Source organism: Ipomoea nil, unplaced genomic scaffold (assembly GCF_001879475.1).
Source record: "Ipomoea nil cultivar Tokyo-kokei standard unplaced genomic scaffold, Asagao_1.1 scaffold2589, whole genome shotgun sequence".
Classification (NCBI taxonomy): domain Eukaryota; kingdom Viridiplantae; phylum Streptophyta; class Magnoliopsida; order Solanales; family Convolvulaceae; genus Ipomoea; species Ipomoea nil.
Window position 1 is genome coordinate 99,210 of NW_017619017.1, and position 24,089 is coordinate 123,298.

The 24,089-nt window shown below is 35.9% G+C and overlaps 2 protein-coding genes across 2 annotated transcripts; one reads left to right on the forward strand and one right to left on the reverse strand.

The window, feature by feature from the left end:
* The first annotated feature begins 1,065 nt into the window (after positions 1-1,065).
* On the forward strand, positions 1,066-3,029 carry LOC109154107 (protein FAR1-RELATED SEQUENCE 5-like). Its single transcript, XM_019301977.1, has 2 exons — positions 1,066-1,607; positions 2,309-3,029. The coding sequence occupies exons 1-2, from the start codon at positions 1,066-1,068 to the stop codon at positions 3,027-3,029; spliced, it is 1,263 nt and encodes a 420-aa protein (XP_019157522.1).
* An 18,477-nt stretch (positions 3,030-21,506) lies between these two features.
* Positions 21,507-23,980, reverse strand: LOC109154108. The gene is made up of 3 exons (XM_019301978.1): positions 23,266-23,980; positions 22,483-23,217; positions 21,507-22,186 (listed from the first exon to the last, which is right to left on the reverse strand). The coding sequence occupies exons 1-3, from the start codon at positions 23,978-23,980 to the stop codon at positions 21,507-21,509; spliced, it is 2,130 nt and encodes a 709-aa protein (XP_019157523.1).
* Between the last annotated feature and the right edge of the window lie 109 nt (positions 23,981-24,089).

Here is a 24,089-nt window from a genome sequence, read left to right on the forward strand (position 1 = left end):
TTTTAAAAAAAGACACGGCTCGCTTAAAATTAAAAAAAAAAAAATTGGATGGCCGTTAGCGGCGTTATTCATCTCGTATTTGATAGTTTTGCGAATTTTGGTAGTTTGGCGTTTTGATTTTAGTATACGCAAAATCGCAATCGCAGTCGTTTCCGATTTCTTGTATGGATCATATGATGGATGAGGCAGTAGATCAGAGAGATGAAGCAGTGATGAATTGCATACGGTTCCAGGTTATTTTGCATTGTTTTTTTATGGATTTGTGATCGTTTGCGATTATTTTGATTGTTGCAGTGTGATATATTGTTTAGGTGTTTATATTTAGTGTGATTGTATACAACGTATGTGATGTTGGTCATTATAGTCTGAGATCATTCGTAATTCTGGGTGTTTATGTGTTTATGGTTTTCTGAATGAACGAAATATATATCCATAATGTTTGAACTATATAACCAGAAGTTGTGAGCTATATATCCAGAATTATAATAGTATATATCAAGGATTTTGTGAACGGATACTCTGTTTTGGATTGTATATCCATAGTTATTGAACTTTATGTCCAGAAATTGTGAGCTATATATCCATAATTCTAATACTATATATCCAGAATTCTAATACTATATATTAACTAATTTCTAAACTGATACTCTGTTCTGGCTTGTAACATTATGCAGTCAGTGAAGATGTTGTTGTTGATTCATCAAGTTCAGATCCAATAGAGTTAGACATTGATGGTTCTTCTTCAATTCCAGGTCTATATGTAGTTTTATTTGCTCATAATTCACAGTGTTCAGCGTTGTTATATTTTCATTCTTTTTCCATGGAAAATGTTATTCCTCTTTGTAGAGCATGGCTTGATTTATTCGGAATTATATTTTCAATGGAATGTGTATTATTTGTTATACTTGAGGTTATATATTGCATTTGCAGTTGATGAAGATTTGGTTGGTGTTGTTGTAAGTAACGGGGTTGAAGCTTATGAGTTGTATAACAATTATGCATATAGACTTGGTTTTAGTGTGAGAAGGTAATCAACGGTGCAAGGTATATAGTAAAACAGTCCAAATGAAGATGTTTATGTGTTCTAAAGCTGGTTTTAAGGTTAAGGCAAATGCTGGTGTTAGGGCATATTCAAAAATTGACATAAGGACAGGGTGTGGTGCATGTGTTCAGTTTGACGTGGGTGAGGATGGGTTGTGGACGGTTACAAAACATGTCAAAGTGCACAACCACGAGTTATGTGCTGTAGACAAGAGTCATCTTCTCCGTTCACATAGAAATGTGGGTGATAATCAGCTGTTATATTTAAAAGATTTGAAGAAGAGTGGTGTTGCAATGGCAGATGGTATTAGGTTTTTGAAACATCAAGCAGGGGGGTCTCCATTAATTGGTTTCACTAATCGAGATGCTTATAATTCGATTGCTTCCGATACATCAAAGCGTTTGGATGGAACAGATTCGAACTCATTAATTGAAATATTTAGGAAGAGGCAATCGACTGAGTCTGATTTTTTCTTCGATTTTGAAGTTGATTGCGATTCAAGACTGTGCAGTTTTTTTTGGAGGGATGGTCGGATGAGACAAGACTATGAGTTGTTTGGGGATTTGTTAGTGCATGATACAACATATCGCACCAATAAATATGATATGATTTGTGGCCCTTTTGTAGGGATGAACCATCACTGCATGAATGTAATGTTTGGATGTGGTTTTTTGATGAATGAGAGGATAGAATCATTTGTGTGGTTGTTTAGAGCATTTTTAAGATCTATGAATGGGAAGTGTCCACAGTCTATCATGACAGATCAATGTGCATCCATGGGCTGCTGCTATTTGTCAAGTGTTTCCAACATCACGTCATCGTCTTTGCATATGGCATATTGGTGAGAATTCGAAGAAGCATATCAAGGCGTTAAGGAATAATAAGGATTTCTTGGATATGTTTAACTGTGTGTTGAAATACACAGAGACTGAAGCTGAGTTTGAATTTTATTGGACAAGGTATGTCCACTATTTTTTTTTTCATTCCAGTAAATGAATTATGGATATATAGTATTAGAACTATGGATATATAGTATTAGAATTATGTGAACATGTAGTAGTAAAGCATGACACTTTTCTGATTGTTTCTGAATTACATGCATTCAATTTATGGATTTATAGTATTTGGAATTGTGGATATATAGTAATAGAATTATGGATATATAGTAGTAGAATTATGGATATATAGTATTAGAATTATGTGAACATGTAGTAGTAAAGCATGGACTTTCTTATTGGTTCTGAACATATGTCTTATCATTTTCAGGTTGGTGATTGACTATAAGTGTCACAAGAATAGTTGGATACAAAAGTTGTATGATTGTAGGGAGAAGTGGTGTCCAGCATTCAACAAGGATTATTTTTCAGGGGGCATTTTATCATCGCAAAGGAGTGAAACTACTAATCATTCGATTTCAAGAAGGCTGTCTAAGACTGCGGGTCTTTGTGATTTTTATTCATCATTTGTTAGTGTAATTTCTGAATGGAGAAGCAAAGAGAATGGTGAAGATTTTCGTTGTGCTCAAGGGGCACCCACTATGATGATGGAGCACGTGAAACTTCTTTTACACGCTAGAGAGGTATATACGATTGAGATATATTTTTTGTTTGAGGAACAGTTTATGAAAGGCAATGCTTGTCATCAAGAAATGGTGTTGAATGATGGTTGTCAGTTCAAGTATCATGTATGGCGTCCAGATATAGATATTATAAGGCATGAAGTTAGTTTTAAGTTGGCAACCTTGGACATTTCGTGTAGTTGCAAGTTGATTTCCGAGTTGGGAATTTTATGCTGCCATTGTTTACGTATTCTTCATATACATTGTGTTTCTAGTATCCCTAATAAATATATCATGAAAAGGTGGACTAAAAAGGTTGCTGATGGTAGGGATGTGAATACTGGTCCAATGTTTTATAGAGCTGGTGTCCCTCCTTCAATTTGGGTTGTGGAGATTTGTAGAAAATTTCAAAGATTGATTGGCATCTAGTCAAGATAATAGTGTAACTAGACAGTTCTGCGATGAAGCAGTTGAGGATGCAAAGAAAAAGGTTGAAGCTGAGATTGGCTATGTGCATATTGAAGAGTGTGGTGTTTCATCTTCAAGTGGTGTCATTCAAAATCCTTCAAACCGGAGATCAAAAGGTGAGCGTAATGTAAGGAGGAGTAGTGTTATTGAAAAGAAGTACAGTGTTGCAAGGGGAGGAGGAGTGCTGCAAATAAAGTTGCTTCGAGTACAAAGGGTGCTGTTCAGTCGTTGGTTTTGGGAAGTCTATCTGAGATTGCCGGGGATGGGTACCTTGTACATCCAAGTTCTGGGAGTTCGGAGTTTTGTCAATTTTAGTAATGATTTAGATGATAATGCAGTTTTAGACTGAGATTGGGTTTAATACAAGTTGTTAGCTGTTTTGAGGATATCAATTTACAAGTTTTTTGATCTGTGTATTCAAAATTTTAGAACTTGTTGTTTTGCAGGTTTAAAGCTATATATCCATAATATTAAAGCTATATATCCATAATACTAAAGCTATATATCCATAATATTAGAGCTATACATCCATATTTCCGAGAACTATATGACCACAAATTATTGGACTTGTATGTCAAAATAGTAAAAGTGTTCATAATGTTATATCAATATATCCACAATATTAAAGTTATATATCCACAATATTATAAATATAAATTAATAAATAGTTGAACTTGATATTTACACTTATGTAAAATGTTATGTTGACAGTTGAACAAATATTCATAACTTTATATCAATATATCCACAATCTTAAACCTATATGTCCATAATCTTTGAAATATAAATTCATGAATATTTGTGGTCAATCTTTGCACTTAAGTAAAATGTTCATAATTGTATACCAATATATACACAATCTTAAAGCTATATATCCATAATATGAGAACTATATATTCAGTGAATTTCATAGATCAGAATTTGCAAAAAATGTAATAAAGTTGTTACAAAACAATCTGTGAACTTCATAAGATCAGAAATTGCAACAATTGCAATAAAGTTGTTACAAAACAATCTTTGATCATAACAAAAAACGTTCAATGATCTTTGCAGTTTTACTTTTTCTTGTCTTCAATCTTTGCAGCTTTCATGACCTCGCTTATGATGGTGTTCGGTTTTGATGTGATGATACAAGCAGCATACTTTGCCCTCAACTCACAAATGAAGCTAGCCTGTAAATTAAGAAAAATAAATAATTAGTTTATTGTAATTTTGTTATCCTTTTTCAATGTAGTATGAATGTAATTTATTTATGTTACTCTTACATTTGTGCGCATATGTTTCTTGAACCCAGGATCCCAGTCCTCGAGAGCTCCACCCATGTAAGTCTCCATATGCCGCATTACATATATGCCACAGTCGGTAACATTGTCAGCATTTTTCCAGTTCATGGCAAGGAACTCTACTGGCATGCTGTTCAGTTTGTGAGTCAAGGTGGATTGTCCTGCTGCTAGGTATGCCTTGAATGCTTCAATCTGGTAAAAAATTAGCTCAATGTTCATAATGTTTTAAATTCAATATATAGGTGACAATAAGGAGTTTTTTAATATAATATAAGCTACCAGTTTATATGGACAGTCCCCATATTTATCAAGCTCTGAAACACCAGCAGGCAATTCCTTGTTGTCTATCACCTGAACCTTGGATTCCTTGACATTTATGCACACAACAAAGTAGTGTGCATGGCGATGCACTGGGAAAAATATCTAATTCCAAAACAAAAGGTATAGCGATGTTAATATTTATGGACATGATAAATTGAAATTACAGAAGATTATGTTAAAGATCAAATTTGAACAACTACATACCCATGTATTATTAACTGCATGGGTATACATACATTCATATTTCACAGAGTACTATATATCCACAATCATATAACTATATATCCACAATTTTAAAACTATATATCCACAAATTCAGTACTACATAAAGGATCTTAATAAACTGAGTATATTCCAAGCCTCATGCATATATATCCATAAATTCATAACTATACATCCAAAAAATACATTACTATATATCCAGAATTCTTAACAGTATGTTCACAGAGTAATACATTCATATATTCACAGAGTACTACATATCCATAATCACATAACTATATATCCATAATTCTAATGCTATATATCCACAAATTCAGAACTACATAAAGTATATTAAAAAACTGAGTATATTCCAAGCTCCATGCATATATATCCATAATAAATTTTTAAATTATTAATTTGAGTGTGTGTAATAGATCTTACAAGGTCTGCATCATTGATTTCCAGGTTTCCGAAACTTGATATTTCATAATTCAATCTATCATTGAAATTTTCCATCTTTTTCTCGGCTGGGAGACTTTTCATCCAATCATCAGATGGATCAAGCTGCAGCTGTTTTTGAATACACAGAATGCAAAAATGAGGATTCAAAAGGCTTAGTGTACTATATATCCACAGCTAGATTTTTAAAAATGTGCATGTGCATGTCAAAAATAACTCTTACATGTGGCAATGTGGTGAAGAATACTCGTTTTGGTATCCCAACAGCACGTTCTGTGTTCTTCAAAGTTAGCCGCAAAGACCAAACATTCAAGAAGTCTATATCCAGCTCGCCGTTGCTCAAAGTTGAGAAGTGACGCCTTGTTAGGTAGTAGTCACCATAGCTGAACAGCAACTCACTACAACACCAGAATAATAATAATAATAATAATAATAATAATAATAATAATAATAATAATAATAATAATAATAATAATATGAACTATCTAAGTAATTAAAAGTTTGTTATAAATATACGTGTTCAAACATACTCTTCTGGGTGTTCGTTAGACGCACTCAAGAATGCATAGTTTGAGATGATTTTTTCCCGGGGAGTTGCGTTGCGTATAAAACTTGCATTCTGTGTCCAGTATGGTGACCTCAGACAAAGAGGTTTGTTCCTGAATCGTCGCTGGGGTCTCTTCCTAACAGTCACGTCATCAACATCAGACTCACTTTCTTGCATGGCACTGTTGTTTATATATCCACAGTGTTAGAACTTCATATCCATAATATTAAACCTAAATGTTCATAATTTTATATCTATATATCCACAATTTCAAAGCTATATGTTCACAGTTGTAAAAATGTTCATAATTTTATATTCATAATCTTAGAACTATAAATTCATAATGTTAAAGCCAAATGTAAATAACAAACTGTCAATTTACCGATCAAAGTCATCAACATCAGCATCAGCAGCAGGGGCATGATGGACATATCTTCGAAATGGGACTCTAACAAGTGGAGGAGTTACTTCTGCTCCCAAGGGCGTTGACAGTCCTGCATCTTCTCCAATTTGTTGAACCAAAGCATCCAATGGTTGTTCCTCTTCAACTACTTGCTCTGTTTCTTGCTCATGTGGCTGTGGTTGGGATTCATTGCAGTGTATTCCCAAATCAAATGATGGAGCTTCAAATTCCATGGTTCTTGTTGTTTTCTGAAATGCTTCCACCAACGAATCCACTGCAGCTGTGAAGGTTTCACTCCCAAAGAATATGTCATCCAACTGAGATTCAGTTGGAACGGAAGTTGATTCAATTGCACTTGCAGCACCTAGCATGTTTGATATCCCTGAGAATGCTTTCTTCATCACTTCAATAGGTGCGCCCTGCTTTCCAATTTCAGACATAGCTTCACCAAACTCCAGAACATTTGATGCTAGCTTTTGAAGCACACGGGTCACTCGGTCAACACTTGAGAGTGGCTCATTTGTAGGTGGTGTTGGTGTTGCAGTAGCAGGAGTAGAAGAAGTAGTAGCCTGTGAGGTGGTAGCAGCAGCAGTAAATGCAGGTTGTGGCAGTGAGGTTGTAGCAGCAGCAGTGCTTGCAGGTTGTTGCAGTGAGGTGGTAGCAACAGTTCTTGGCTTCTTAACCCTAGGGATAACCTTTCCCTTTCCAAACCCCCCAGCCTTTTTTTCAGCCTTGACTCTCTTTCTTACAAGAGTGCTCGTCCAAGCAAGTATGCTAGGGTATGTCCTGTTGACCTTCATTCCTTTGAATTCTACTCGATCAAAGTAGAACAGCTACAAATTAAAGAAGATTATGTTAAAGATCAATTTAGAACAAATTACCCATGTATTTCTTAATTGCATGGTGACAGAGTAATGCATTCATATTCACAGAGTACTACATATCCATAATCACATAACTATATATCCATAATTTTAAAACTATATATCCACAAATTCAGAACTATATAAAGGATCTTAATAAACTGAGTATATTCCAAGTTTCATGCATATATATCCATAAATCCATAACTATACATCCAAAAATACATTACTATATATCCAGAAATCTTAATAGTCTGTTCACTAAGTAATACATTCATATATTCACAGAGTACTACATATCCATAATCACATAACTATATATCCACAATTTTAAAACTATATATCCACAAATTCAGAACTACATAAAGGATCTTAATAAATTGAGTATATTCTAAGCTTCATGCATATATATTCATAAATCCAAAACTATACATCCAAAAATACATTACTATATATCCAGAATTCATGCATTTAGATTAAAGACAATAAGAACTGACCAATATCAATGTCATTGGCCCCCAAAAGCTTCTGCTTCTATCTTCCTTGTAAATCTCTATCGAGTCAATGAGAGATTGGTATGTGTAGCCGCACCAATTGTATTCTTTAATCATATCAACATGAATCAATGACTTCAAGATTCTGTACTTGGAGTAGCGTGTTGTGTTTCCTCGAAGCATGGAGGAAACGGCAAAGATTACAAAATCCCTCTTGAACTCATCACCATGATCAGCTCTCCTAACAATCTCATCTGGCATGTGTGTTGTTATTGGTGAGCCTGCTGTAATACCCCACCTCCTTCTCCATGAAGTCAGCAGCAGTTTGTATTCACGGGTTGAGTTGTCTTCCAGCTTTGTTCCCTCTTTGACCTCCATACGCCCTCGCGGGATCCCCAACGTGTACTCGACATCTACCTCTTCAATGTGGAGAATATCATCCTCTAATACAAAATCACATCTGAAAACATTAAATTTGTCCAGCAGGTATTGCACCAACTTTGATTCATTGGAGCAGAGTTGGAGATGTAGAAGTCCACCAAATCCCATATCAACAACAGCTTGTTTCTGCTGTGTTGTGAGCCTCTGGACAAGATCAAACATCAACTTTGGCCCCATCCTCGTACTGAAGTAATCTGTCCTTTTTTCTCTAGTCCGTGGTGCTTGTCGTCTTTTGCGTGAAGTTTGGCGCCCTCTCGTTGAAGTCTCTGCAACAGTTGTTTGCCTAGCAGGGTGTTCTTCATTGGTTGGAGTAGAGCTCTGAGCTACTTGTGAATTTAGGACTGCTGCTGGTTCTTCATTATTTGGATTAGAGCTCTGAGCTGCCTGTGAATTTAGAACTGCTGCTGTCAGGTACCCTGTTCTTCTTCTTTTTGTTTCTCTAAAAGCCTCAGCTAGTGTAGGTTCGCCCGCCATTTCTGTAAATAAGAATTATTAAACTATAAATCCACAATTATAAAGATATATATCCATAATATCACAACTATTTGTCCACAAACATTTCAAAAACACCCTAATTGAAGACTGGAATGATATTTTCATACATGCAGAAATATTAAACAATACATCCACAATTATAAAACTATATATCCATAATATCACTACTATTTATCCACAAACATTTCAGAAACACCCTAATTGAAGACAGAAATGATATTTTCATACATGCAGAAGTATTAAACTATATATCCACAATTATAAAGCTATATATCCATAATATCACAACTATTTGTCCACAAACATTTCAAAAACACCCTAATTGAAGACTGGAATGATATTTTCATACATGCAGAAATATTAAACAATACATCCACAATTATAAAGCTATATATCCATAATATCACTACTATTTATCCACAAACATTTCAGAAACACCCTAATTGAAGACAGAAATGATATTTTCATACATGCAGAAGTATTAAACTATATATCCACAATTATAAAGCTATATATCCATAATATCACAACTATTTGTCCACAAACATTTCAAAAACACCCTAATTGAAGACTGGAATGATATTTTCATACATGCAGAAATATTAAACAATACATCCACAATTATAAAGCTATATATCCATAATATCACTACTATTTATCCACAAACATTTCAGAAACACCCTAATTGAAGACAGAAATGATATTTTCATACATGCAGAAGTATTAAACTATATATCCACAATTATAAAGCTATATATCCATAATATCACAACTATTTGTCCACAAACATTTCAAAAACACCATACTTGAAGACAGGAATGATATTTTCATACATGCAGAAGTATTAAACTATAAATGCACAATTATAAAGCTATATATCCATAATATCACAACTATTTGCCCACAAACATTTCAAAAACACCAAAAAACAAAAAAAAAAAAAAAAAAAAAAAAAAAAACAGAGTGTTGCTCTGTTTGAGAACAATCAATAATCGCATTGCAAAACCCTATTCAAAAATCACAAGATTCTATAGCGAATATGAACGTTAATAGTCAAAAATCACAGCGTTAATACTCAAAAATCACAAAAATAGATTATACCTGATGAAGAAAGCGATGATAACGGCGACAAAGCGACAATGCTAGAATGAAAATGGCGAAAATGGCGACAATGGTGAACAAAACAGGGCTTCAGCGACAATAAGATGAAGAAGGCGAAAATCGCGATGAAAATGACAGAGAGAGTGATGAAGACTGAAACAGTGAGAGCGAGCAAGCTTGTTGTAGACGAAACGTTGGGAATGGTGGAAAAAGGCGCCTAGTGACGTTTTATGGTAATAATAATAATTTTTTTTTTTAAACGACGGGAGGAGTGAAACGGTGCCACTAACGGCACCGTTACTCCCTTGGTACTATACGGTGCCGTTTTCAACCGTGTGTACCAAGAATGGTACACACGGTTGCACGGCATAACAATTGGTTTGGACTAAGTTCGGCCTAGACCCGGTGAAGTTCATGCTCGTTTTTTTTTTCTTATTTTTTTTTTTAATTTTATTTTTTAACGATGATTCAAGACTGTTAGACATTGAATCAGCCCGTGGCCACCTTTAGAAGGCTGGACATATTTTGTCTAAATTATTGATTTGTTTTTCTGAATAATGCTACCTAAATCAAAATTTCAATTTACGAGTCGAGCCCTTCCAGTATCCTATGTTTTCAGTGAGAAATTCACACTACCCGCCTCCAGTTATGATCTTTAAGTTAGTCAACAAACCAATTATTTTAAGTCTCGGAACTTATTTACTGTTTTTTTCTTATGCTATATGGAGTAATTTTATTTTTGATAGACTTAATTGTATTTTTTTATATATATTATTTAACATAAGAATATAATTTAATTAAGCAACATTTAGAAAATAAAAATAAAAAAGGTTTTATGGATATAGTAGAGAGAGAAAGGAGGCAGAGTGGATGCACAGAAAATACTGCCCTCAAATTTTGGACATTTTGTAACTTTTCACACTATATAACTTTAGAGAGTAATTTAATAAGAGTTATTTATTTATTTATTATTTGAAAAACATAAATTCATTAAGGCCCTGTTTGGTTCGCGGAAAATATTTCAGAGAAAATAAAATAGAAATTTCATGAAAAAGAATTTAACGGGAAGATTAATTACATTGTATGATTGGTGGAAAATAAATTACTGGGAATATCGATTTCATTGTTTGGTTGAGTTTGGAATTGTAAGGAATAATGAATATAAAAACAATTATAACCCTACATAATAATAACAACAACAATAATAATGATAATTAAGAAAAGTTAGTGAGGGTATAATTGTCCTACTTGTTTTCCATGGAAAACATTTTCCATGGAAACAAAATACCAAGGGGTGACCATGGAAAAATATTTTCCTCATTTTTGAGGAAAATATTTTCCATGAAGCAAACAAAGGAAAATCTAGTTTTCTTCAAATTCAAGGAAAAAATTTTCCATGAACCAAACATGCCCTAATTCAAATCATAGTATAAGTCATTGACGATAAAAGGAGGGGAAGAGGTCCACTCCTGACGCACAGACATAAAACAAGCTTTCTTAGCTAAACTATGTGCAACTTTATTCGCAGTGCGACTAACATGAGAGATAGCTACATGAGGAATTGAAAGTAGCAAATCTTTAACATCCATAAGAACAAGATCACAAGAGGAATCATATAAATTCTGCTTCAAGCTTTGAATAATTTGTAATCCGTAAAAGAGTTCTATTGAAATTACTGGGACAATTCGTAAAAGAAGGGTGATTTATTTAATCATTATAAATAAATTTAAAGAGATGCCAATATTGAAATTACTAAATTGTCATTCTATTTAATACCAATTTGACAGAATAACAAACAGAGGACTACATTGAACAATAACACAAAAGTCTGAGACTACACATTAGGTCACCAAAGTCATTTAAGACAAAATTAAGAAAAATTAATATAGTCGAAGACCATTTTGAGTATTAACTCAATTTAATAACAAATACACTATTGAAGTATCACCTTCAAAACATAATATATGAATTGAAATTAAAAAATTAATTTTAAAAATTTTAACATCAAAATTAGAATATTGTAGTATCAAAATAACTTAGCAGATGAGAGGTAAATCGCACTAGAAAGATTTGAATTGAACTCGTGACCTTTATATACTAGAATTATTCTTTACCTACTCGATCATTTTTTTTCGGAGTCATAAATTTATGTAACTGAATGCTAGATGAATAGGAAAACGTTACATTCTCCCACTTAGTGCAAATACCATAATCCAAGAATAGAAAAACACCAACCATAGTGATATGTTCTCATTAATACGAGTAATATCCATTATGATCAAATGCAAACTGCCCTTGAGTACTTAATTAGGAATCAAAACTTAATGAAACAAACTCTATGTTCATTTCAAGTCCAACTAAAGTACATTTTCCCAGTAATATAAAGCACAATGAAGGTGTACACACTTAAGTGAGAAAAATGTATGAATGCAAAAGAATTTTATTAAAACCGAATGTATATACAAATTAAAAAGTGACAAAAGTCCAATTTTTTGAACCAGATCCTTGAATTTAGATGGAGGCATGCCTTTAGTCAAGAGATTTGCAAACATCAACTCAGTATTAATGTGCTCAATGACCACAATTTTATTTTTAACACGTTCACTAATGGCTAAGAACTTGATGCCGATGTGTTTATTTCGACTCCCACTTTTGTCGTTCTTAGATAGGAAGACTGCAGCTGAGTTGTCACAATAGACTTTCAATGACTTAGATATAGAGTCCATAACTCTAAACCAAGAGATAAAATTCTTTAGCCACACAGCTTGTGAAGTAGCCTCAAAAACAAGAAATGAACTTCGCTTCCATGATAGAAGTAGCTATTAAGGATTGCTTAACACTTTTACATGAGATAACCCACCGATCATGATAAAGACGTACCCTAAAGTTGATCTTCGAGAATCAATACAGCAGAATAATCGACAACATCTAAATTGTCCGTCTGCCTAAACCCAAGCTTATAACCTTTGGTTCCTTCTAGATACCTTAGAACCCTCTTCATAATTCCCTAGAGGTCTAATCCCGAATTGTACATGTACCGTCTTAACATCCCGATCACAAAAGCAATGTCCGACCTTATACAGACTTGAATATATCCAAGACACCCAACCGCTGTAACATAAGGGATGTTCTCCACGCATTCTTCCTCCAAATAATTTTTCGAACATTGGTCCAAACTGAATTTGTCCCCTTTTGCTATGGGAGTAGCAACGTTTGGTGAACAATTTTGCATATGAAATCTCTCCAAAACTATATAGGTTTCTTGAAATAAATCTAGTATACCACGGGACCTATCTCTATGAATTTTAATGCCAATATCATAAGAGGCATCACCCATATCTTTTATATCAAAGATTTTAGAAAGAAATTGTTTCACATCACGAACATCCCCTTGTCATTGGTGGCGAGATATCATCCACATATAAAACAAGAAAACATACAGTACTTCCACTCACCTTCTGTTATATACAGTGATCTAAGGGATTTATACCCCGGGACCTATCTCTAGGAACTGCTGATCGACTTATCCAAGTGGACTGTCTTAAAGTTGGACCTCCACCACCTTGCAAAGGCTGCGGGGAAACTACCTCTTCAGGAACTGAGGCTAGTTCTTGAATTGGCTCAATTTGCATCGGTTCAAGAACTTGCTGTAAATCCTGAATTAGTTCAACCAACGGCTCGAAATTTGGTTAAGGAGGTTGTTTTAAGTTGTGAACTGATTCTTCCAAAGGCTGAGTCTCAACAGCTTGTGGAATCTCAATAGTAGGCGGTATATCTGCAGGCGAAACTGAAAGATCACTGCAGATAAGTATAACCCCATTAGATGACGTAGAAGGTTGAGAGCTAGTATGATCGAAGGAAGGAACTTAGTCCTTAAATTGATCTCTCCCACTAATTGAGTCATCTTCAAGAAACTTAGCATTCCTTGATTCCACTATCCTAGTAATATGAGATGGATAATAAAACATATAAGCCTTAGAAGATTGCGCATATCCAATAAAGAAAGCACTAATGGTCCTTGGGCCAAGCTTCTTTTCGTGTGGGTTACATATCATCACATCAGACAGACATCCCCAAACACGTATATGTTGCAAACTCAGTTTCCAACCTTAGAATAACGTAAACGGCAGCTTAGGGACAACCTTGGTCGTAACACAGTTTAATATATACGTTGCTGTCTTAAGTGATTCAGCCCACAACGACTTTGGAAGCTTAGAGTTGCTTAGAATACTCCACTCCATATCCAGAAGGGTCCAATTTCTTCTTTTAGACACACCGTTTTGGTCCAGAGAACCATGCATGGTGTATTAGGCAATAATCCCATGTTCTTGAAGAAACTTATCAAAGGAACCATGTGCTTGTCCATTTTCAGTATATCTACCATAGTATTCACCACCGTTATCAGATCTAACTATTTGTATTTTCTTGTTACATTGGTTTTCAACCTCAACTTTAAATAATTTAAAGGCATCCAATGCTTCAAGTTTGTTATGAAGTAAATACACATAGGAAAATCTTGAGAAGTCATCAATGAAAGTGATGAAATATTTCTAACCTAGTATGTTCATATCAGGACAACATATGTCAATATGAATAAATTCCAACAACGTTGAACTTCTATTGACACCTTTATTTGACTTGTTTGTCTGCTTACCCTTAATGCAATCAAGGCAAGTCTCAAAGTCAGTATAGTCTAGAGTAGAAAGTACTCCATCCTTTACCAACCTTTTAATATGCTCAAGGGAGATATAACCTAATGTCTGATGCCATAACATTGAGAAATTTTTCATTAATACTGCATCGTTTAGTACCGTTTTGAACATGTAAAGAATTATAAAATGATTCATTTTTTAAGTTAAGACGATAAAGACCATCAAAAAATGTACCAGTACCAACGCAAGTAGAATTATGAAATATCTTGAAATACTTAGCATTAAATTCAAATTCTTTAGTTGAGCTGCAATATCTCTTACTTGCATAATCTGTTACATGTGCCCTTAATAGTGGAAATAAGAAGATTTATAAACCTCATTATTAGAGTACTTGCCAAAGATTTCTTTGAGTCAATAAATTGTTCATCAATGGCCTTGGGCAAGGGCTCAACTTTCTTAATTTCCTTAATGGAACCACGAATCTCTTTGGAAATTCGTGTCTTAATGAAGTACATGCACAAGTGATTGGGTCTATCCCATTGCGCACGAAGCTCTTTGGCTACCTCAGTGCTTTCTGTAGTGACCTCAGGGGGTTCCTAATTGAGAACGGCGAAATCCAACTCTAATAGCCCTAAATCGAGGAGAACATCATATTTCCACTCTTTGTGGTTGTCGTCGTTAAGCATAGGAACACCAATACTATACTTATTGTTTTAGTGACGGGTAAATTTTTATGGCATTCGAGTCTGCCTTATGCATAATTTACATTGGTAGTATTATGTACTTCAATCTCTCTCTCTCTCTCTCTCTCTCTCTCTCTCTCTCTCTCTCTATTTTGTGCCTCGGAAATACTGACCAAGCCTTCATTCTTATTCTTTACAGCAACTCTACTCGTCACTCAAATAATAAGTATTGATGTTCCTATGCTTAACGACGACAACCACAAAGAGTGGAAAAATTTTGTTCTCTTGCATTTAGGGCTATTAGAGTTGGATTTCGCGGTTCTCAATTAGGAACCCCTTAAGGTCACTGCAGAAAGCACTGAGGCAGCCAAGGAGCTTCGTGAGCAATGGGAGAGATCCAATCTCTTATGCATGTACTTCAGACACTAATTTCCAAAGAGATTCGTGGTTCCATTGAGGAAATTGAGAAAGTTGAGCCCTAGCTCAAGGTCATTGATGAACAATTTATTGACTCAAAGAAATCTTTGGCAGGTACTCTAATTATGAAGTTTATCAATCTTCGTCTTTCCACTGTTAAGAGTACGCGTAAACACATTATGCAAGTAAGGGATATTGCGGCTCAACTAAAGAAGTTCGAAATCATTTTACTAGTTACTTTTGTGGTGCATTTTGCAGTTAATACCCTACCTCAGGTATCAACCCCTTTAAGATTTCCTATAACATACATAAGGTGGATTGGACTATCAATGAATTGATAACCGTGTGTGCACAACAGGAACAAAGGCTTATGATTGAGCTCGAGGAAAGTGCTCAAGTGGCCACAACAAAGTCTAAGAGGAAATCTGGAAAGTCCAAGGGATCCACCATAGTCGCTAAGGGCAAACTGACCCCAAAAGCTTAGTTTGTAAGCTTAAGAAATCCATATACGGTCTAAAACAAGCTTCCCGTCAATGGTATATCAAATTCGATGGGGTAATTTCTTCATTTAGTTTTGTTGAAAATCCTTTAGATCACTGTATATACCAGAAGGTGAGTGGGAGTCAAGTATGTTTTCTTGTCTTATATGTGGATGACATCTTACTTGCCACCAATGACATGGAGATGCTCTGTGATGTGAAACAATTTCTTTCTAAAAACTTTGATACGAAGGATATGGGTGATGCCTCTTATGTTATTGGCATTAAAATTCATAGAGATAGGTCACGGGGTATACTGGGTTTGATTTCTCCATCCTTAATTACAAAACTACCAAACTATATGCCGATACAAAATTGTCTGTGGGCTAAATTTTGTCATATCACGTAGAGTTAACTACAAGATTCTTGCCTAAACTTTATGTGAGTAAAACTTAATATGTAATTTTGATAAATTAAAGATGATGTGGCTACTCTTTAATTGACTAAAAGAAAACATAATCACATTGGCAGGGGTATTTAAAGCCTAACAAGCAAATTAAATCAAAACATGATAGACAATCCTTAGGTATATTCCCAGGAAAGTTGGTTGGTTGGGACAATGCCTCATTAAAAACCAATTCCTTAGACAGAATAGCGTCGCAAGGGGACTAGTAGCAACAAGGCTTTTAAGCCTTTGGCTATAGAACTAGTATTCCTCCCAGAAAATTTCCTAATTCATGTGTTCTCATATTTGAAGTAAAATCGTTTGGGAGATCTATACAATTGTAGATTGACCTAAGGATAAGGCTTAAAACACGAGTGAATAATATCTGAAGAGTAAGAATATGCGTAATCTATTCTTAAATGGCACTAAACTCACCTAAAAAAGTACTAAATCATGCATAATATGCATTTAATTCAGACCTAAAAGGCTCCAATATTATATTAGATTTATTACTCTTTTTTTTCCCTCTCTATCTACACACATATGGCGTGAAATTTGGAATTTTGATATACCTAATCACCAAATCTTTTAACATTTGAAATAGTTTTTAATATACATTATTATAGTTTTAAAAGGAGTTATTTTTTATCATGGATTGCCTCAACCCATTTAGCAATGCCTCGGGGCTTAAGGAGAATCTCTTAAAGTCCCAAATTTTTTGTTCCCCTAACACTGATGCAGGTTTGAAGGGGAGAATTGGAGACCTGATGGGCATCCCGGTCACCTCTCATCTTGACTCATATCTTCGCATTCCAATTCTTCAAAAACGGATCTCCAAAGATACCTTCTCTTTTATTATTGACAAGATGTGTCGTAAGCTTGCCACTTGGAAAGCAAGTGCCCTCAGCATGGCAGGCAGAAGGACCCTGGTTCAAGCCTCGCTTGTGACCATTCCAACCTGCACGATGCAAACTCATTTACAATGGCTTTACCGGTAAGTACTTGTAAACTCATTGACAAGATCTGTAAGATCACGCAAAGGACACAAGAAAAATCCACATGGTTAGCTGGGATGAAATCTATAAGCCAAAAATCGCGGAGGCCTAGGTCTCAGAACAACTCAAGATTTTAATCTGGCTTTCCTGACCAAGATGGTCGGGCATGTCCTTACCAATCCGGATAAGCTCTGGGTCAAGATTATGAGGGGAAAATATGTTAAAAATGGCGATTTTCTTTCCACGTCTGCCACTGCCAATAGTTCATGGGGGTGGCACAGTATTATGAAAGGAAAAAATATCCTAAGCAAGGGCCTACGGTGGAGAGTTAGTACAAGTGCATCCATAAATTTTTGGCACGATCGATGGGTGGGGGACTCTCCTCTTGCTTCGATCAGCCCCCTCCCGATTTCGTTGAATTCTGCCAACCCGAGTGTCAAAGATGTGATGGAAGACAATCGTGCCTGAAATATAGAATCTCATAAATCGCTCTTACCTGGAGACATTATCAACCAAATCCGTGCCATTCCCATTCCGCTTACGAGTCAAATGGACAGACCAATCTGGCCTCACTCAAACTCAGGTATGGTCACGGTAAGTTCGGCCTTCTCCTTTATTTCAGGGATCAGTGAAAATTCCTCAGACTATGAGTGGATCTAGCGACAGCAGATATCCTCAGGAGAGCCAACTCGGGTGAGTATGAGGATTTCCAAGCTCTCTTTAAGCATAATGGCCTTGTGACCGCTAAACAGATCTAGGTGCATTGGACTCCCCCTGATACGATCCCACATCGGCTCCACAAGAGATTGTGGAGTGGCACTTAAGTTGGGGCCAAACCTCCACTCATGAGCTAGCTTTTGTGGTGGAGTTAGGGTCTTGGCTTGAGTACCGTATCATTTGGTGCTTTCATTGAGAGGCCGAAGTGTGGTGGGAAAGAGCTACATGGAAGAGGGCTACCCGGTGCTTGGTAAGGTTCAAAGGGAACCGAGAAGAGTCTAGAGTGAAAGCAATCTAGAGTGAAGCCGTCCACTCATCCGGTGTTGGCCTAGCGGAGGGGGCGACCTAGAAAAGGGCTACCTGGTGCTTGATAAGGTCCGGAGTAAAGCCATCCAAAGGGGAAAAGGGCTACCTGGTGCCGAGAAGAGTCAGGAGTGTGAGCCGTCTAGAGTAATGATACAATCCCACATCGGCTCCATAAGAGATTGTGGAGTGGTACTTAAGTTGGGGCCAAATCTCCACTCATGAGCTAGCCGGTGGAGTTAGGGTCTTGGCTTGAAGAAGAGCAACACATACAACCTCAGGGTTGTATCAATTGGTGCTCTTGTTGAAAGTATCAACCTGAAAAAATTATTTTCAGGCTTGTTCGAAAAAAAAAATTGCATTCCAAATTGCTTTCTTTTCTGGAGTTGGTATACGTCTTGCATACCTTCTTGCTACAAGAATGATGCAGACATAGCCATCAGGTTGATAATGGAGGCCGTAATATATATTGTTGTTTCTGCTTAGTTACAACACCTTTCACCTCCTACACTAAACCCTCAATCTGCTCCAACATTTTCCGTGGCTTGAAAAGGTTTCCATTTTTATAATTAGTCATGCCAACTTCAACTTCATCTCCAACACCACCATATGGCTCAATCGCATTCAGTTCTAAAGGGTATTCAGATGGGTTCACAAACCCGTTGAGAAGCACGTCCGACGATCTGCATATGTCGTTGATCAATCTACACCTGCCAACCAAGAATTGTGTAGAATTGCTTCCAAATTCAACGGTTGATGCTGAATCAATTAATTTGCTGCTATGGATTAATGCAGTTATTGCAGATATTTTGGGACAGAGATGGTCAAGCTTTTGGAGCTACGTCTTGTTAATCATGACCTTGAGGACAAGGTAATTTTGATGGGCATGGCAATGATACGACCATCCACTGTGTACCATCACCTTGAGGACAAGGTGATTTTGAAGGGCATGGAAATGATACACCCATGGTGTTGCTAGAGTTATTATTAGTACTACTACTACTACTACTACTACTACTACTATTATTATTATTATTATTATTATTGTATAATGGGATAACCACTATTTTAGGCATGTAATAGGTAGTTATACAAGTAGTGGGGTAGTGGATAGTTAAAGGGGTGGTGGGTAGTTTCTATGATCTGTATAAATAGCTACCTATGTAAATGAAGGGGGATATTAATGAAGAATATATTTATGAATGTCTGGAGACATTGTGGAAGTTAGACTATCACTCGAAGTATAGTCATTGGGAGTTCGGCTGTCACTTGAAGCACAGTCATGGACTTTGGCTCTTGACTCAAAGAAGAGCAACCCATACAACCTCAAGGTTGAATCAATTGGGGCCAAACCTCCACTCATGAGCTAGCTTTTGTGGTGGAGTTAGGGTCTTGGCTTGAGTACGGTATCACCCCCTCTCGCCGGTGTAATAAAACTCAACTCAGATGGTGCAAAGAAAGCTGCCTCTAGTATGGGTAGCGCTGGATGTTTTCTTCGAGATCACAAGGGGATTTGGATGATGGGTTTCACTACTAGAATTGGGATCACTAGCAGCTTTGTTGCAAAGCTTTGGGGATTCTGGGAAGGCCTTCGATTTGCAAAACAGTATGGCTTTGGAAATATTGAAGCAGAATCAGACTCAATGGCTGTTATTCAAGTGCTCAAGGCCGAGGCTGGTCCTTTAATGGAGGAAGATTCTCTTATACTGGATTGCAAGAGGCTCCTCCACAGTTTCAACAGTTTCAAACTCAATCATGTCCTTCGGGGAGGGAATTAGTGTGCCGACTACCTCGCCAACTTGGGTCAGACATCTCCGTGGGGCACGACTATTCATTATGATCCCCCTGTTGGTTTGATCCCGCTTCTAATGCGGGATGTCAATAGAGTTGCTACTAGTAGATATTATTAACTTCCCGGGGCCTTATGCCCTTTCCCCTACCAAAAAAAAGAGTTATTTTCTCTTAAATTTATTCCATAATAAAGTGTAATAATATACTCTCCCTGTCCCATTTTAAATTTGATTTTTTTTTTTTTGTGGTTAATAGTACTTTTAGTGTAGTTTCTAAATATATAAATTTTGTATATTAATACTAAACTTAATATGATGAAAAATTCAATTAAAAATAAATATTTATTCACAAGACTAATCACAAATTAAAAAAGAATCAACTTAGCAATCCTACCTGCATGTTTGGTTCGCTGGAAAATGTTTTTCAAGGAAAATGTTTTCCTTAAATTTGAGAAAAATTGAAACTTTTTTTGTTTAGTTTCGTTCATGGAAAACATTTTTCTCAAAAATGAGGAAAACATTTTCCATGACCCCCTCTTGATATTTTGATTTCCATGGAAAATGTTTTTCGTCCAAAACAAGTAGGACAATTATCTTCTTAATTACCATTATTATTATAATTGTTGTTATTATTGTGTAGGGGTATAATTGTTTTTATACTCATCATTCCTTACAATTTCAAATACAACCAAACAATGAAACCTATATTACCCGTAATTTATTTTCCACCAACCAAAGAATATAATTAATCTTCGTGATATTTTTTTTTTTTTCATGAAATTTTAATTCATTTCCCTTTAAATATTTTTCGTTAACCAAACAGGAATGTTAAATCAGAAGGAAAAATGTATAGTAACATTACAACTATCTTTTATATATTCATTAGTATCGTATAAATTGATCAACAATGTGTTAATCACATAAAAGTACATCAGTAATTAAATGGTAGAATATTAGATACAAATAATAATAATAACATATCAAACATTTTTATGTACTCATAAATCTCATTGTCACGAATTAACAATTGCAAACAATATAATAAATAATGATGTTAAGTAAATGATAAAGACAAAACCTAAGTAATTAATATCCATTAAACAATATAATATATGTGGGGTGTTCTTTGTCGGGAAGGATGAATGACGAAAAACTTGATGTTGTTTTATCTGAAACTAGTATTTGACCCGTGCGATGCACGGGATGTTATTTAAACATTTTTAGTTGTGTGTATTTTATGTTAAGATTTGTGTGATATATTGGGGAATACAGCGCCAAAACATATGAAAGATGAAAATACTAATAGTTGCAAGGTGTTGGTAATATAAAAACAATACATTACAAAATTACAAATTATTGAAAACTTCATGATATACAACATTAGTGGTTGATGTAGTAGTTGAACTTGAGTCTTTTACAATCAGTATTTTCAGACCGTCTGGATTATTAACCCGAGATGCAGCTACGTACAACTGACCGTGTACAAAAACCGGTTTCTTTAGTATTAACCCTACATGAGTCAACGTTTGGCCTTGACTTTTGTTTATGGTCATCGCATATGAAAGCATCAATGGGAATTGCCTTCGTTGAAACTTGAACAGTAATCTTGGATCCGAGGGTGACATTGACATTCGGGGAATTAACACTTTTGTACCTTTGTTGGGACCAGTGAGAAGCTCACCTTCAATAACATGGTCTGCTAACTTTGTGATTATCAACCGAGTTCCATTGCACAACCCAAGAGAATGGTCAATATTTCTCATTAACATTACTGGTGAGCCAATTTTCAAATTCAGTGTATGATTTGGTAGACCCGACACACGAATGCTATTTAGAAATTCCGGGGTGTGTACATCTCCAAGTATACCATTATCACCGTCGGCTTTGCAAACTGCGTCTGAACTATAGTAGGACCTGCTTTCGGCATTATGCAGCTCAGTCATATATTCATTAACTGCGTTGACAACGTCCAGCGTTGGTGCAAGTATAGCACGACCTATCAGATGCTCGGGGTCAGTGTTTCCAACTGCAAACATTGGAAATGTACTTTCCACAATTGCTTTAATGTCGTCCCCCCCCCCCCCCCCCCGGATGATACTAACATGTGATTAGGTATTTGAACCTCTGCGAATCCGTCATTCCGCCCACCAAGCTTTCCATCGCTGATATTGGCAATCCAGTTAGCAAACTCTTGTAATGCCTGCCGGTTCACACCGTTGTGTACCGAACTTAGCCTTAGGTTTTTAGTCAATCTTAAAACTTTGCAACTATCCCATAAATATGATGAATTTATAGCGGACGAAACAATGTCTTGACGTGTACCTTTTGGAACTACTGGAAGAATTTGGCGGAAGTCTCCACCCAGGACCACTGTTTTACCACCAAACGTCTTCATTTCACTGTTAGGGTCAACAAAACGCAATAAATCTCGCATGGTTCGATCTAACGCTTCAAAGCAATGTTTGTGCATCATAGGGGCTTCATCCCAAATTATCAAGCTCGTTTTTATCAACAATTCAGCCAAGTCGCTACCTTGTTTAATGTTACAGGTAGAGTCCTCATTTATTGCAATAGGTATTGCAAATCTCGAGTGAGCTGTTCGACCACCTGCTAACAACAAAGAAGCTATGCCACTTGATGCGACATTTAAAACGATCTGGCCTTTGCACCGGACTGCAGCGGATAACGCTCTGCATAAAAAAGTCTTTCCTGTCCCACCGTATCCATAAACAAAAAATAAACCACCTTTATTGGTTGCAATATCTTGGATAACAGTATAAAAAATGAGACCTTGTTCTTCTGTTAGTTTGGCACACATCAATTCAGAATCTGTCTTCAATTGTTCCGTATTGTAACTCAATTCTTCAAAAACTAATCGATTTTGAAACAACCTTGTATTATCAGTACTTGGTGTGGGCATCGGAGGAAAGTCTTTTAAAGACTTGTTCTGTTGCCCCAACAGGTTTTCCAATTCCAATAATCCAAAGTTCTTTTTCTCTTCCTCTGTTAATACCAAATCTGTTATAATAGCAACATCCAAATTGTTATACGTATAACCTAAGAAAATTGTTGAAAATTATATTGTATAAAAAAATGTTATTTTACCTTGTTGTTTTAATACTCTTCTTTGATAATGTTGAGCATCTTCACACAGATGTTGCCAAACTTGATTCCAAACATTTTCGGGTCTAATAATTGAGGATGATGTTAGTAAAACAACAAATAGCTTCCTCAATGAATGTGCAGTTGACCAGTAGCTTGCCTCATTTATAGCATCAATGTACTCTTTATCGTCGTCTAGCAATCCATGCGCATAACACGCATCTCTAAACGTGAAGTACTCAACACCGTTAACTGTCCTAATGTCTTTGAAACTTTTTGGACCACGGACTATGTTCAATAGACACCTCAAATAATATATCTCACCTGAAGCTGGAGGTACATAGAATATTCGACCAATTGAGGTTCTATTGGTCTTTCTTGGATGCCATTCACGGATGTTTTTTTTCCAAACAAATTTGGTAGGCATCTCAATGTAAGTCAACAAACTCGCTTCTTTGTAATTCTGGTTGGCTAAAAACCATGCATTAAACATGCTTTGACCAACAGTTTCTCTATTGAGTACATTATCAATACTATCATCGTCTTGGAAAACAACTGATTGGCAATCCGGCAAGTGGAAGCTCAATCGCTCAACAGGGGGAGTTCTATACTGGACTTCAAAACTAAACAATCTCCAAGCTGCTTCGGATGCAGATACGTATCTACAATCATAGTACATGTTTATCTCATCGACAATCTCATTACCTGCTTCATCCATCGAAGTCTTATAAAACTCAACAGTTACACGGTCGTTGCCCTTGTTTACATACTTGAAGAGGTACTTGATTGACCTAGATTGGTTACACCACTCTACATTGATGTGAGAT

Bases quoted from the DNA above. Each gene is read 5' to 3' on its own strand.
- LOC109154107 (XM_019301977.1), top strand. From the start codon at position 1,066: ATGAAGATGTTTATGTGTTCTAAAGCTGGTTTTAAGGTTAAGGCAAAT. The intron at 1,608-2,308 runs GTTAGTGCATGA...TATCATTTTCAG, and splicing joins TATGAGTTGTTTGGGGATTT to GTTGGTGATTGACTATAAGT.
- LOC109154108 (XM_019301978.1), bottom strand. From the start codon at position 23,980: ATGGATGAAGCAGGTAATGAGATTGTCGATGAGATAAACATGTACTAT. The intron at 23,218-23,265 runs GTAAAATAACAT...CAATTTTCTTAG, and splicing joins AAGAGTATTAAAACAACAAG to GTTATACGTATAACAATTTG. The intron at 22,187-22,482 runs GTACACGTCAAG...CAATGTTTGCAG, and splicing joins TCTTCCAGTAGTTCCAAAAG to TTGGAAACACTGACCCCGAG.